This window comes from Lycium barbarum, chromosome 6 (assembly GCF_019175385.1).
Source record: "Lycium barbarum isolate Lr01 chromosome 6, ASM1917538v2, whole genome shotgun sequence".
Classification (NCBI taxonomy): domain Eukaryota; kingdom Viridiplantae; phylum Streptophyta; class Magnoliopsida; order Solanales; family Solanaceae; genus Lycium; species Lycium barbarum.
In genome coordinates, this window is record NC_083342.1 from 2,958,076 (window position 1) to 2,972,878 (window position 14,803).

At 35.2% G+C, this 14,803-nt stretch overlaps 2 protein-coding genes across 2 annotated transcripts; one reads left to right on the plus strand and one right to left on the minus strand.

Annotated features, from left to right (window-relative positions):
- Nucleotides 1–1,573: 1,573 nt before the first annotated feature.
- LOC132600472 (uncharacterized) lies at nucleotides 1,574–8,125 on the plus strand. Its single transcript, XM_060313665.1, has 12 exons — nucleotides 1,574–1,819; nucleotides 3,789–3,957; nucleotides 4,049–4,111; nucleotides 4,214–4,319; nucleotides 4,814–4,918; nucleotides 4,990–5,066; nucleotides 5,157–5,286; nucleotides 5,876–5,948; nucleotides 6,091–6,282; nucleotides 6,789–6,909; nucleotides 7,381–7,605; nucleotides 7,689–8,125. Exons 1-12 carry the CDS (start codon nucleotides 1,743–1,745, stop codon nucleotides 7,734–7,736), a joined length of 1,386 nt encoding a protein of 461 aa, XP_060169648.1. The 5' UTR covers nucleotides 1,574–1,742; the 3' UTR covers nucleotides 7,737–8,125.
- A 362-nt stretch (nucleotides 8,126–8,487) lies between these two features.
- On the minus strand, nucleotides 8,488–9,630 carry LOC132600308 (F-box/kelch-repeat protein At1g57790-like). The gene has a single exon (XM_060313374.1). It carries the CDS (start codon nucleotides 9,628–9,630, stop codon nucleotides 8,488–8,490), a length of 1,143 nt encoding a protein of 380 aa, XP_060169357.1.
- Nucleotides 9,631–14,803: the final 5,173 nt, after the last annotated feature.

The window sequence follows — 14,803 nt, forward strand, 5'->3', positions numbered from 1 at the left end:
CCAATCAATATGAGTCATTCAAATGATTAATTATCAAACTTGAACTGAGCCAAATATAAACTTATAATTCAAGATAGTTTAGATTCAATTTCTTTCGTATAACACTCACTACTTAAACATGTGCTATTATCAGGCTGTGGGATTCCTTTTTTCAAAAGTCAGTGAAAGATATTAACAATATTTCAGGAAAGTACATAAATAGATAAGTCACCCTCCAGTTTCAAAATTGGAGTTCTTAATAGTTGTACCAAGAAGAGATGTAATAACAAAAATGATGTACTACGTTTGGGGTTAGGTTCGCAGGTCTCTTAAATATATTCTTCAACAGTTTTGATCGTCTAAACTTATCAAAAGTGGGCATTTTTTATTTGTATCAAATGTCAAATAACTTTTTTTTTTTTTTTTACAAAAACTCACAAGTATAATTTTTGTAGTTTCTACTACTATTTGGGGTTAGGTTCACAGGTCTCTTAAATATATTCTTCAATAGTTTTGGTCGTTTAAACTTATCAAAAGTGAGCATTTTTCCTTTCTATCAAATATCAAATAACTTTTTTTTGCAAAAACTCACAAGTATAATTTTTTTTAGTTTCTACTACTATTTTGGCTTATTTTCTAGAGTTTGGTGTACCTCTTCAATGTGCAACTTCTGCTATTTTTAGTGTATATTGCAATTTTTTGTGTTGCAATTTCGCAGTTCCCTCAAATCTAACAAATAAAAATAGTTATTCCCTCTGTTTCAAAATAATTATCTGGTTTTGACTTAGCACGAGCTTTAAGAAAGTAAAGAAGATTTTTTTAATCTTGTGATCTAAAACTAAAACTATGTAGAATATATCAAAATTCCCTTTAATTTGGTGGTTTTGAACATGTCATGTGGAGAATTGTAATTAAAAAGTTGTCAATTAAGGAAAGAGACATTCTTTCTGAAATGAATTAAAATGAAAAGTAAGACAAACATTTTGAATTTGACGGAAACCAAAATTACTCTTTTTTGGCAAACTTAAAGGACCAAAAGCTACCCAATAATATATTGAGCGACTATCTAAACCTATCCCCAAACATAAGAGACCATTTTTATCATTTCCTCGTTCCAAAAATAGTTGATACAAGATGGAAAAGTTGCAGGTCAAAATGCAATTCATCCAAAAAGAAATGAAAAGGAAACAAGGTTTTATTTTTCCCGGGCAAAGCCGAGGCTATAAAATAAAATCTAAGACCATTTGTCTTTTTTTTTTTTTCCTCCATTCAAAATCTTCATAGTTTACCTATGCAAGAGTTTAAGAAAAAAAAGAAGACTTTTGAAACTTCTGATCTAAAACAAGTCATAGATATTTATATGGTTATAAATCATTTCATTAAATGTAAAAATATAAGTTTTAAGTTAAATTATTTCAAAGTATATAAATGTATCATCCTTATTGGGACAGATTTAAAAGAAAAGTATATCACATAAATTATAACAGAGAAAGTAATATTTTTTTTGCATATTTATCAAACACCAAAAAATAAGTAAAAACCCATTTATTTCCTAGGAAAATGTTTTCACCAAACACGGTTTTATTTTTCCCGGGCAAAGCTGAGGTTATAAAAGAAATCTAAGACCATTTGTCTCCTTTTTATTATTCAAAATCTTCATAAGCACAGAAACAAAAAATACTACCATATATTATACACAGATTAATAGTTTTTTTTTTCTTGGTGGATTTGTGCTTAGTTCTTTGTATTTGAAGAAATTAAAGATGACTGAAATGGATGAACCTTTGGATTTTGAATTTGAAGAACCTTCACATATTAGCCCTATTGTTACCAAGAAAAAGTAAGTTCTTTTTTCCCTTAGAAAACAATTTTTATTTGTTTTTCATGTTTGTCATGTAATATTAGATGGTGGGTATCTAGGGTTTGAGTTATAGGTGGTTTAATCAAGTAAATAGAGAGTCTTTTCTAACATTTTTGTGTAAATTTTAAGTGATACACACTGACCCCTTAGCTGTTTCATAATATGTTGTATTATATACCCAGTGTAATCTCACAAAGTGGGGGTCTGGGGAGGGTAGAGTGTCCGCAGACCTTACCCTTACCGTGAAGGTAGAGAGGCTGTTTCCGATAGACCCTCAGCTCAAAGAAAAGCAAAAAGCACAGCAGTCCCCCCACAAAAAAAGAAAAAAAAAAAGAAATAGCAGAAGTAAACGGAGCCAAGGCAAGAATGCTAAATAAAGCATGACAAAGCAGTCTGGAAAAGAAACAATAACCTTCTTTTTTAATTTGTTCGTCTAGTTTTGACTTGACATGGAGTTTAAGAAAGTGAAGAAGACTTTTGAATCTCGTTGTCTTACATAAAAGATATGTAGAATGTACCTAAATGCCCTTTATTTTTTTTGTGATCTTAAACGTGTCAGTTGCCAAAAAAGGAAAGTGGCAATCTTTTTAAAACAAACTAAAAAGGAATGTAAGACAAACAAATTGAAACAGAGGGAGTATAAATTTTTTGTTATAAGCACTGACTAAAATTTGTGAAGTAGCAGCATAGTTTAATTCGTTGTTGCGAGTTCTTTGTTACTCCCTCCATCCCAAAAATATTGTCTTAGTTTGACTTGCCACAAAGTTTAAGAAATAAAGGAAGACTTTTGAAATGTGTGGTCCAAAACTAGCCTTAGATATTTGTATGGTTGTAAATCATCTCATAAAGTTAAATTGTTGCTAAATATAGAAAGGTGCCAATCTTTTTGGGACAGGATAAAAGGAAAGGAAGACAATCTTTTTGGGACGGAGGGAGTATTATTTAGGTTATGAATCCATGCTTACTAGTTACTACAGTTACATGCATTAACTTTTAAGTAAGCTGGTAGTGTTAAATTCCGCGGTGTAAGATAATTGAACTGTTCTTTTATGTATTATGTATTTATTGGAAAAGTTTCACTTGGACTGAGTCTTAGATTCTAATTCTAATTGAATTAACCTCTAGGCTGTTTGTTATATAAGTCGGTGAGAGGAAAGGTGTAAGAATTAATGTTATGACCGTGGGAGAGATTAGGCGTGGTATAGAAGCACAATCTTGAGTTAGGGCTGAGATAGGCCTACCATTATTCTTTCACCTCCATGATGAGTGAGATTAATCGTACACCTCTATGATTGCAATTGTAATCGTAGTTGGTGTTTATATCTGAGACAAACTTGCAAAACCATCAGTTACAACATTCTCTTAACGCTGGAAGAACTGCTTTAGATGGCTGAAGGATTTCCTACTGGTAATGAAGTTTACCTTTAGATTTGCAACTTAAGTAGGCATTCGGTGCTAGATGCAATCATACTAGAGGTTTTTCGGTTTAGCCTACTGTTTAGTCTATTACTCCTTCCCAAAGTTGCGTCACATGACTCGTAAGTTCAAATCCAAGGTAGGTTCTTGAACTTTTGGATATCTCCTTGTTCTTATATATCAAAATCAAGGTGCTTTTCTTTACTTGCTTGACATCTTTCCATTCCTTAACATTATATATTGAACAGTTGGTAAGCCATGTTGCTCCAACTTCTCCAGAACGCTTCCATACCTCTATAGGGATATCATGTGGACCGCATGCTTTGATGACCTCATATTTTTTCTTTTCTTATTTCCCCTCTAAAATAGTGAATACATAGTGAGTATACATATTTTACCTGGTTGAGAAAGTAACACTGGATACAGGCTAGTTTCTATTCATCTCTTCCATTGTTCTTTATTCAGCCAATTGAATGGTCTTAATGCTGTGTTACTGCCTTATGTTTTTTTTTGTTTCAACTAATATTTCTAGAAAGAAGGTAATCGGCTTAGATGATCTTCTGAGTGATTTCTACCAAGTGAAGAACAACACACCTAAGAAGGAATCTAAACGCGCAAAGATCCAGAAGTCTGATGAGTCAGATGATGATGATACCAGAGAAGCAGAGCTTTATGACTATGTTAACAAATGCCAACAACAGGTATGAATCTTTATTTCCTTTCTTCCAGTTGGGTATGGTTCTCAATTTGATCCTAATGTTTGGCAACATTGAATTTTCTTTTATTTTGTAGATGAATGAAATAAGCACTGATGATCTGATGCCATTATGGGGTCTTCAAGTTTTTGGGGGCCAGGTTTTATCTATGAACTAAGATGAGCCTAGCATTCATTTTTTTCTGATGGCATCTTGGGTTTGAATGAATTGTAATATATAACCTTTCCTGTCTGACCTGCAGAAATCTATACCCCCACTGACATTTCCCGAGCTTAGGAGTTGTGTCCTTTTGCAATCTTTCATAGCGCATGAAGTTAATTCACTGGTTGAACTCAAAACAGAAGAAGGTGTTGTCTCCTTCCCTCCCCTCCCCACCTTTTTTTTTTAAAAATAAAATAAAAAAATCTAGTGGTATCGATCACAATTATGCTTTCTTAATGAATCTCTATCTTCAGAACGATTCACTTTCTAGATCATTCTGCAACACGTTTTGAACAAAATAAAATTTGAAATTCCATTGGACTCGACTGGAGTAATGTATTATAGGAATCATCTTCTTTCAATCAAAGAGCTATTTCAACAATTCCCATGTTTGTAGTTCGAAAGGAAGAGGATCCTAGGAAATTTATTCGAACCTAATTCTTCCGAAATTTTCTATTCCAATAAACGGCCTCTTACTAGGTGATACTGAGGAGGGTCGGACCCTTTTTTTATTTATTTCTCTCTTTATGTTGAATTCATCCTAGGTATAGCTAAAGAACAAGTTAGAAGATTCAAATCAGTTATTTAATTAATTTAATCGGATCAACTGTTGGGTTCAATACCCATGATGCTATTGTAGGAGAAGCATTTCTGGAGGGATTGCTTGTGAACGGTTGGCTTTTGAAATTGGTCACTAATGATGGTCGAGTTGAAAAATGCATAGGAGCATGGGCATTTAGTCTCAGTGAGTAGCAATTCTTTCCAATTACCGACACTGAGAAATTATGTAGTTACAATTGACTTATGCCTTCTCAGTGTCATATTCACCAAAAGAAGAGTTGAGGGTGGCAGCATGTGAATTTTGGTGTTCTATTCTGTTACCTAAAAATCAGGTTTTCATCTCTGCACCATGGTGAATAAAATATCATCTGTTTATCAATGCAGATTTCTTAATTTATTTTTCTCTCCTCATGCTTTGTAAGGTTGATCAAGTAATGTTTGAGATGGAATGGTTGCCGAATCATTCAGAACTGATGCGAGCACTTGAAGTATATGGCTTTCTGTTGGATTCCCCTTTCAAATCTTCAGCCAGCATGGAAATTGTGGATGGAGGTAGACAAATTTTCCACCTTAGCCTGATTTTTCCTGTGAGCAATAATTGTCCTCTGCAAATCAAGCTTCTAGTCAGTGTATATCTTATTTGCTTCAATCTATACTTTTATGTAGTAACCATAAATTCTTGGCTTGCTAGAGAGTTCTACCAAGAACTATGGGCAGAAGAGTAGTGGGGATAGGGCATATCAGTGGCGGTCTCTCTCATCTATAGGGTACTAAATATTGTGGCGCAAAATGTGTGTGCATATTTTTTCAAATAAGGTTTAAGTTATTCACTTCACATATTGGTTGCTAAATTTATGTATTATAAATTTCCAAAATCTCTGGATTGAACTGGAAATGCGATAATGCGAGCTAGGGCTTGTAAAATGGGCAAGGGTATGCAAGGTACCAAGGTAATTTAAGAATCTAGCAGGAGTCTTTATGTTAGTCTCTTAGAGTTGGCAAATTTGGCTTTAGACCTTAAAGAAGGACGAACATAGTTTCTTAGGATCTTGGGATTTCATTACTAGTATAGTGTTATTTAGTATTTACAAAGGCCAATTATCAATTATAAATTCTCACAACTTTATATGCTGTGACTTAGAGTCTGATTCTGCTGGACCGCCTCAAAATATCAAAACCTGGATAAAGTATGTTTCTGTTTGCTGCCAAGCAAGGTATTTCTAATACTTGATGTAGAGCCATGTTCAATACGAAGTACTTTGGTTCCTACTTTTGATCAGAAACATTTAAGGTTATGTCCATCCTGAATCCTGGCATTACCTTAAATCTCAATCTTGCTTTTTCATTTTTCTGTAGGACTACACGTTCAGTTTTCTCAACTTTGGAGGTAGAAGATCTGATTACCTCAGTGATCTGTCTCTTCTTAGACCGGCAACTTCTTGGCCTATCTTTAGCGTTGAAGGATTGCTTGCACTCGCTTATTAGTTTCTTTAGTGACGATGTATTCCATTCTAGCTGTCAGAAAATAGCAAAATCCCTCACCTGCAGGTTCGTTGTAATATACATTTCAATAATCTTACTATTTGTTTGATTGCGTTCTAAATTATTTTAGTAGCTCCAGTATTCAATTGTTTCTGCCCATGGAGGGATCTTATCCCTTTTTTTTGGTAAAGAATGGAGGGATCTTATCCCTTCTCCACTTAACTAGAAAGAGAGAAGTGGAAAGAGGAGATAGATTTGGTGGAAGAACCCGACAAGTTGCATATGAATACAAACTTGGAATATACACCTTTCAGCTGGAAAAAAATGCATTTTGAATCTCATTTTATCATTGCTGTAGAGGGTGAAAAACATTATATGGATTACTTGTCCCTGTGGCTGATTTGCAAAGCATGTTAAAAGTTGAAATTGTTCTATTCTGATGCTTTTGCATCTTAAGTATTAGTAATTGTTATTCATTTACCTGCTTTGGTGGATCTGTAGATTTAGAAATTTCATATTCTTTTAATACTCAATGCATCCGAGTTATATGATGGTACAAGTTATTACTTCAGAGTTCCTACTGATGTCAACTGCTTGAGATCTGTGGAGAGCGTAGCTGGAGAGGCTACTCGTTCCAAGCATCTAAGGAGTGTGCTGGCCTTTCATTTTCTTGTAGCATGTTTTGATAACGAGGTAGCTTTGATGTGCTTTTACTATAATCTAAGTTACTCGGACTCTCCAAAATGGCTGCCGCACCCGTGTCGGATCCTCCAAAAATGCAGGATCCGACACGTACCCGTCGACATTTTTTTTAAGAGTCCTCCGGATCAAAAAGAGTGTCCACTTAGCCATTTGCACACCCCTTAAGAAAATACTAACTCCTAGACAAAAAGAGGTAATTTGACTAAACTGCCCCTAATCAAATATGTATTGAGATTTGATCACATAGCACTTAATAGGCGCAAATCTGAAAAAATAAGGTAAATTCTTTCTTGATTTGATAAGTGGACACTCTTTTTGATCCGGAGGGAGTACCATTTAAATATTCTTTCGGTGCTTCATCATGCTTGTCATCGTCATATATTTGTCATGCCGGGTGTTGAAATGTGTTTACTTCTTGAAGCTAACAATTTTTGGGTATACGTTACCTTAATTCTCATGCAGCTACATGACGAAGAACAGATTTTGAGATCTCTAACCTCCATTAATCTGAAGGATAAGAATTGTGATCTTTTCAAAATGTATATTCATCTGGTTCTGGCAGAGAACTGGCTGTTTTGCAACCCATTGTTAAAAGATAAACCAATAATCAGTGAGATGTGGAGTGCGTGCCTTAGAAACTGTTCTTGTCAAATCACTAGTACAGATTTGAGGTCTTATGCTTCTAAGGTAACAATAAGATAATTCGCCTTCAACTTTTAATCATCTTAGCTGTTTTTCGGACTTCTGCTGACATTTGTTGCTTTTGTTAGGTTCGTAGTAAAGCATCATATCTTCTTCAAGGCAGGACCACAACATGACTTATTAAAGGTTTATACTTGTAGATTTTGTACTTGTATCTGTCCTAGCGCAGAAATTCCCTACAGCGAATCAGGGACGACAAAGTAACTAACTCTTAGCATAAGATATCGATATGTTTGATGTATAATCTACAGACGTGGGATGCTTCGGCGATTCTTGAAGGAACCAGAAGACTCATTCTAGTAGCTGATACTGTTTCTCATTAGGTGTCCATCTTCTACTGATAAATTTTTGGTATTGATCTGCCTGTTTTTTTGTCATTCTGGCCCCTCACTAGATGGAACATGTACTCATATGCAGCTTTGCACTGTACAGTATTACAATTTCTTACCTTTATTGTGGAGAGAATATTAAGACAGATATGGTTTAGTGATGCTCTCTTTTGAAATCTGGTATTCTTCTCTGGTGCTTGTTTATCATCATGCATGAACAAGTTATTTAAATCCTTTCTGCTCAACTGTATCATTTTTATCAAGTTGCTGCTTTATAATAAATATGTGATGTGCCATGTTGATTGAAATACAATTACATAATTTTCTACAAGAACGCGCATTTTCTTACTATGATTATCGTCTGAATAGTATTCTTCGCAGTAATGCCAAAAAATTAAGACATTATCATTATGACCATCTAATTATAATATCATATGCCATGCATATATAGCAAATGCTAATTAAGTGCACGGAGATGGATAGCTTCATCTTAGCAATTAACGACGAACAATCTATGATCATACATTTGAAAAGCCAATCAACCATGTCTTAAGGAAGTACTAGTAAATTTTGGGGTAGGAATTATCCATAACACTGGTGGCATGTTAAGATCATCAAATAAATTTGCCGTCTCGAAAGAAAAAAGGTTGTGGAAGTTGCCATCTTCAAAGTGTATAAGGTCCATCACAAATATTCCTATTGACTTCACCATAACATCTATATAGTATACAGAACTGGCTTTACATCCTGAAAATTTGGAAGCCGAAACAGACATAGAACCGTGTTTACACAAGAACAAGGCTTCATCACCCAAGTCATCCAACTCTGCAAACATGTACTCTTGGGTCGTTTGGCTTACTACCAACTTGGAAATCATAACACTTGTTGGCTCATCACTTAGTATTTCACATCGATTAGATATTTGAACCATTAGAAACTCGTTAGTTGTGGTCTTTACTAGATAAAATTTCGTGGGAATATCAGAATACATAGCTAATGTTTCTCCATTAATCACCTTAAAATCCAAAGTTGTTTTGTCCAAGGATAAAACACTACCTCTATAAGTGACAACATAGTATCTGTCGTCATAGTATATCACATCGTGAATATGATCTGGTGATATATCGAGATGAGGAGTGAAAACCCAGGCATTACTACCGGGTTTTAGGATAGCCAATCGATGAGGCCAGACCCCAGACTTAAACGTCGCAACAACCTCAAAATCATATGGATTGGTTGAAGGATTCTTGGATAGAATAACTTTATCGACAGGATCATGAGGACTAGGAAGACCAATTGTCTCACTGGAGAAAGGGTTGATAAGATGGATAGCAAGAGAATCAGACTGTTGAAAAGCCAACCAACCATGAGAAGAACCGCAACATATCTTAGTGGAAGGCAATGGTAGCTCAAGGTCTGAGACTATTTTACCTTTGGTCACACTGTATAAGTTACCGCTATTTGTACTTATAAAGATCATTAGCATAGGCATTTCTTCGATGGAACTTGAATTGATTCGTTGTTGTAGGGCATCGTAATTATTGGATACAAAGAAAAACCATGGCTTGCACACAGCACTAAAGCATAAGCAATCAGAAACAGAAGACAACTTTCGAAAAATCAAGTCGAGTGTCAAATCCGAAAGCTTTGACCAGTCTCTTAATGTTAATTGAGTATCCATGTGTGCACTTTATTTTTGATATCCACGTTAAACTCAGAATATATATACAGAAACGATACTCTTTTTCAAAGAACTTTGGTAGATTAAAGGACCTGTGCTTACACGGGAAAACTCAAATCTTTCTTTGTTTTTCTCCATCTTCCTTTAAAGTTTGCTTTGGAATTCACGTTTTTAGTTGCAATCTCTTGATAACAACGTTTACAATTTTTCAGATTTATTATCTTAATGTTTTGCGTTTCCCTGGCTTTTCAGATTTCTATATTCTCATACACTTCCAACATCATAAGTTACTAATATGACTTTAAACACCCGATGTTTACACTAAATCAGGTAAATTTACTACAGTAAAGTTAAGTGATTTAATGAGTTGAGACACATGTTAACTAACCATAATTAATTGTTAAAGATTATGTACAAATATATGTCATGCATTTATTCGCTGCCTGAAGTGATGAAAACACCCCTAAACTTGACACATTTTCATACTTTAGTCCCTGAACTATTGTCACACTTAAAAACACCCCTAGACTTGGCTAACTACATTTTAATTCACCTCGCGTTGACATGCCACAGCAAGTGGAATGCACTCGCTTTCCACTTGGCATTTTCGTCTTATGTGTCCTCCACGTAGATAAATTGTTTTAAAAAAATTGGTAAAACTAATTTTTTAATAAAAAAATTGGAACAATGGTTTTTTTTTTAAATCTGGAAATTTTGATTTAAAAAAAAAAAAAAACTGGAAAACTAGAATTTTTTTAAAAATGTGGAAAACCCATTTTATAAAAACAAAATCCCGTCCAAATTTTTTAATAAACAATACAGTCCAGATTTTTTTTTTAAATAATCTGGGGAAATTAGATTATTTTTTAAATCTAGAAAAAAATTATCTGTTTTCCACTTTATTCTTAAAAAAAATCAGTATTCCAGATTTTAAAAAAGTCCAGGTTTTTTAATAAAAAATTCATTTTTTTTAAAAATAAATAAATTATTTTTCCAAATTTTTTTAATAAAAAATCCAGTCCAGATTTATATTAAAAAAAATGGGTTTTCCACATTTAAAAAAAAAATAGTTTTTTCTAATTTTAAAAAAGTCCACTTTTTAATGGAGGGAGGGGACAATTTAGATGTTGGAATAGGAAAAAAAATTAAAGGGAAATGTAAAAAAAAAAATTGTTTTTTCTTGAAAACAAAAAAACAAAACTGATGTGGTTGCGACTCACGCGCCTGTTGGAGTTTGAGCACACTTGTTGTGCCATGTGTCAACGTGGGGGTGAATTCAAATGTAGTTAGCCAAGTCTAGGGGTGTTTTTAAGTGTGACAATAGTTCAGGGACACGAAAACGTGTCAAGTTTAGGGGTGTTTTCATCACTTCAGCCTAAAAATATTGACCTTCTGTAACGACCCCTAAGGCCGTTATCGACTTTCCTCAAGTCGTGTCCTAATCATCATTGGTTAGTTGTGCCCTGTTAGTTGTACGCGGGGTTTTTTAGCTAAAATTTGATTTTTAGTCGAGTTAAAAGGAAATTAAAGATCGAGTTAGGGCCACCCGAGCTTAGTGCATAGACCCAACGAGGGGTGGACCACGCCTGTGGGTCCTCCCCAGCGTGCCGATCTTTGTCGTAGCGAAATATTAAAAGGATTAGACGTTCTGCCCCAGCGATTTCTCCTACGCCACGGCGGAAGAATCGAATCTCCTTGATGAGCGCCCCCGTGGTCGAATATGCGCTGCAACGGTTGTCCGCCACAGCGACCCGTGCTCGCCACAAAGAGGTTGCTGGGCAGACTTGGTATTTAATGCTCATTTCGGGATTTGACCTCATTTTTCACCCAACTCTTATTCCAAGCCACCTTTGTGGACACTTTCAGAGAAAATCCCATGAAACCTTGGGAAGGGTAAGCTCTAAACCTTAACCATTCCATCTTTCTTTGATTTATTCATTTTTATTATTAAGGTTTGATTCTAGGACTTAATAAAATGGGAACCTCCTAACTTGTAAAACCATAGTTGGGTAAAATGGTTTCCTTAACTTAGAATCATGGCATTGTTGAAAGAACTTCTTGGTTCCTAACCTAAGCTAGTTACCTAACTTCAAATTCTATTTCTTTTATTATTTCGCAAAATGGGTTAAGTCTTGAGTTTTCTTGAAATTGTGGATTTTAAGAAAGAATGCAATTGATGACTTGTTTGGATTTAAATGACTATAAAATCTAGATTATTAACCATTGGAGACCTAGAAAACCTATTTTGGAGAAATGTTCTAGTTTTACCTTTGTGGGCCGGAGTTGTATAATAGATTCTCTAGATTCTCATTGGGTGAGTATACCCTGTTCCTCGACACTTTGCTTACTTGGATTTCTTACTATTCTTAGACCTTTCCGTTTCGGTTTCCTTTCCGAAAATGGAAGATGAAGATCAAGTAGATGTTCGTGGTACCTGCTCGGCCTTGAGGTAGGTTACGACTTACTTGAGTTAGACTCTGATTGGGATTTCATATATGCGCAGTAGAGATTGACGGAGAAAGAATGTTTAAGTCTTCGGACACGGTGTTAGGATGGATAATTCTAGGTTGGTACTGTTATGTGTGGCTTGTCTCCTTGTGATTCGAGCATGGTATTTCCTTGGCTGTGTGTGCTAGTGACTAGTTGGTATGATTAGGCTTGCGCCAAGTGACTTGAGTTATATTGTTGTCCTAGTTTACCTTTTGGTTAGATTTCGATTAGCGAAGCATTTGTAAAGTTAGTTACTGTCGGAGAAAGCATGTTACGCCTTCAGGTATGGAGTTGGGATGGATTACTTGGGATTGATATTGTCTACTGATTTGTGGGCTTGTTGTCTTTTATGATTTATTGGCTGGTTGCCCAGTGTGTGATATTGGATTTGTACTTAGTTGCCATATTGTGATTGCGATACAGTTGTCTCTCATTTATCTTGTATTATCATAGATAGAGGAAAAAACTTGACTTAATCTTGATATTGTGATATGTGTCCATGTGTGGTACGATTGATATTGATATGATTTCACTTGATATTGATATTATGCATGACACTCATCCTCATTTTACATGATACATTGATATGACCTGTGACGTGGTTCTGATGATCATAAGTGAGACAAAGGAACATACGACGTCTTTGCCGGATTGTATATGAAAGAGATGAGTGTCCGATGCTCGAGGTCTTTACCGGGATCGGGAGGATGGTACATGGACTTCACGGGTCCCCCATGGGTCATGACTATAGAGGCGTGGAGGTATTCCGTCCGTAGCATATGTGTACGTAGATTGACATTTAGCCATCACATATCATTGCATTACATACTAACTCATTACTTCATTCATACATTTTATGGATTCTGATTTGATATTCTATCCTTTGAGTTGTTGTTCTTGGACTGTCTTAGTGATTGTATTCGGTCAAGCATGTGCATTGCCCTTTATATCCTGCGTTCCCATGTTGTCTATTCTCTTACTCTTTGAGTTGTTCTCGATACATTGTTTGTGAGGCGGTAGAGTTCCCTATCATGAGGAGAGCGTATTTTAAGGATTGAATGTAAAACTTGGAATGCAACTGAATAAAGTAAGGTTACTTAACTTGAGGATTAGAGTAGTTCTTGTGAAATAAGGCATGTGTTATGTGGTGAATGAATTGAGGATTAGAAGTGTATATTTATGCCTGGATACTGATTTATATGTGGAATATCTCTCTCTTGATAGACCCCTCCCCTTGTACTGATTCTGCTGATTAATTGAGTTGTTACCTATCATTCTTACCTGCTGATTTCTATTGTTCTTTATGTTCTCCTAATCGTTGTCGGCCTATGATACTTACCAATATGAGTGTCGTACTGATACTGCTCTTGCTACACCCTATTCGGGGTGTAGAGTTGTTACAAGTTGTGTTCGTGGATTTATTAGCTTTCGAAGATATTCCGGTGTCCATTCCAAAAGATTCTGTTAATTTCATTCCAACAACAGAGGTTGTATTTGTTGTAATGTATTTCGACAAGTTGTAAATCTTAGAAGCTTTTGTACTAGTCTAGACCTCGTTTTGGGAAATGGTTAATGTATGAGTACCTTTGTTCATTTTTGGTTTTAGATGATGTCGGAATTAATATGTGTTGTATTATTATTATTATTTCAATTATATAACTTGAGTTGTGTTTTGGAAAAAGGGTTCGCCTACTAGGTGGGATTGGGTAGGTGCCCACACGATCCACGATTTGGGTCGTGACACCTTTACACCAACAAGTGTAGAGATTGGAATGCTCTTTTAAAAGAATTTTCCCTCGCCATATCCACTGGTGCTGATTATGCACCCCTAGTTATTTTTTTTTTCTTCCCATCAACTCAATCAAACAATATACAAAAACAAACAGCTTTTGCTAAAATTGGGTTTTCGCTAAACGTTGTTTTTGCTAAAATTGGGTTTTCGCTAAACGTCAAGCTCCACTTCTGTTTCTTTGCTTCGCAGGAGATCGCCATGTACAAGTGTTGGATGCCCCATACATACAACATACACTTTACATACCCTTCACATACAATTGGCCTCCCATACAGATACAGTTGGTCAATGTTATGCACATATAATTTGAAAACACATACATTGATTCTAGTTGGTCACACATACAGTTTATGTTTTCACATACACACACATATATCTAGCTTCTACCCAGAAAACACATGTATACATATGCAGTTGGCCACACATACATTTAGCTTCTGCTTTGAAAAACATACATAGGCAGTTAGCGACACATACATACACGTCCAGTTTATAATCATATATTGTATCCGTGCGATTTCAGTTAGGAGAGATATTGTATGCGCACAGATACCATGTATTCCGCTACGTTTTGAAGTCAAAATAATACTAATGTTTTGTAATATAGCAAAATCTCGTTATATTTTGTAAAATGGGCGCTAATAACTTGTGAAATTTTCCGTCAAAATTGTAAACAATAACCTGACTTAGCCGTTGGGGCCGAGCTTAGAAAGGGTATTACGCCACTAGTATATCAATAAAAGTGAAAACACATTTAAGTAGTGTAATTTAATGGTATCTAATGTCTATCAGATTTTTAAAGAAATATTCTTTGCAGGCCAATTTTATAATGACTAACACGAAATACAATGTGAAATACTCGAACATGATTAACTCTTCTTTACGGTGAAC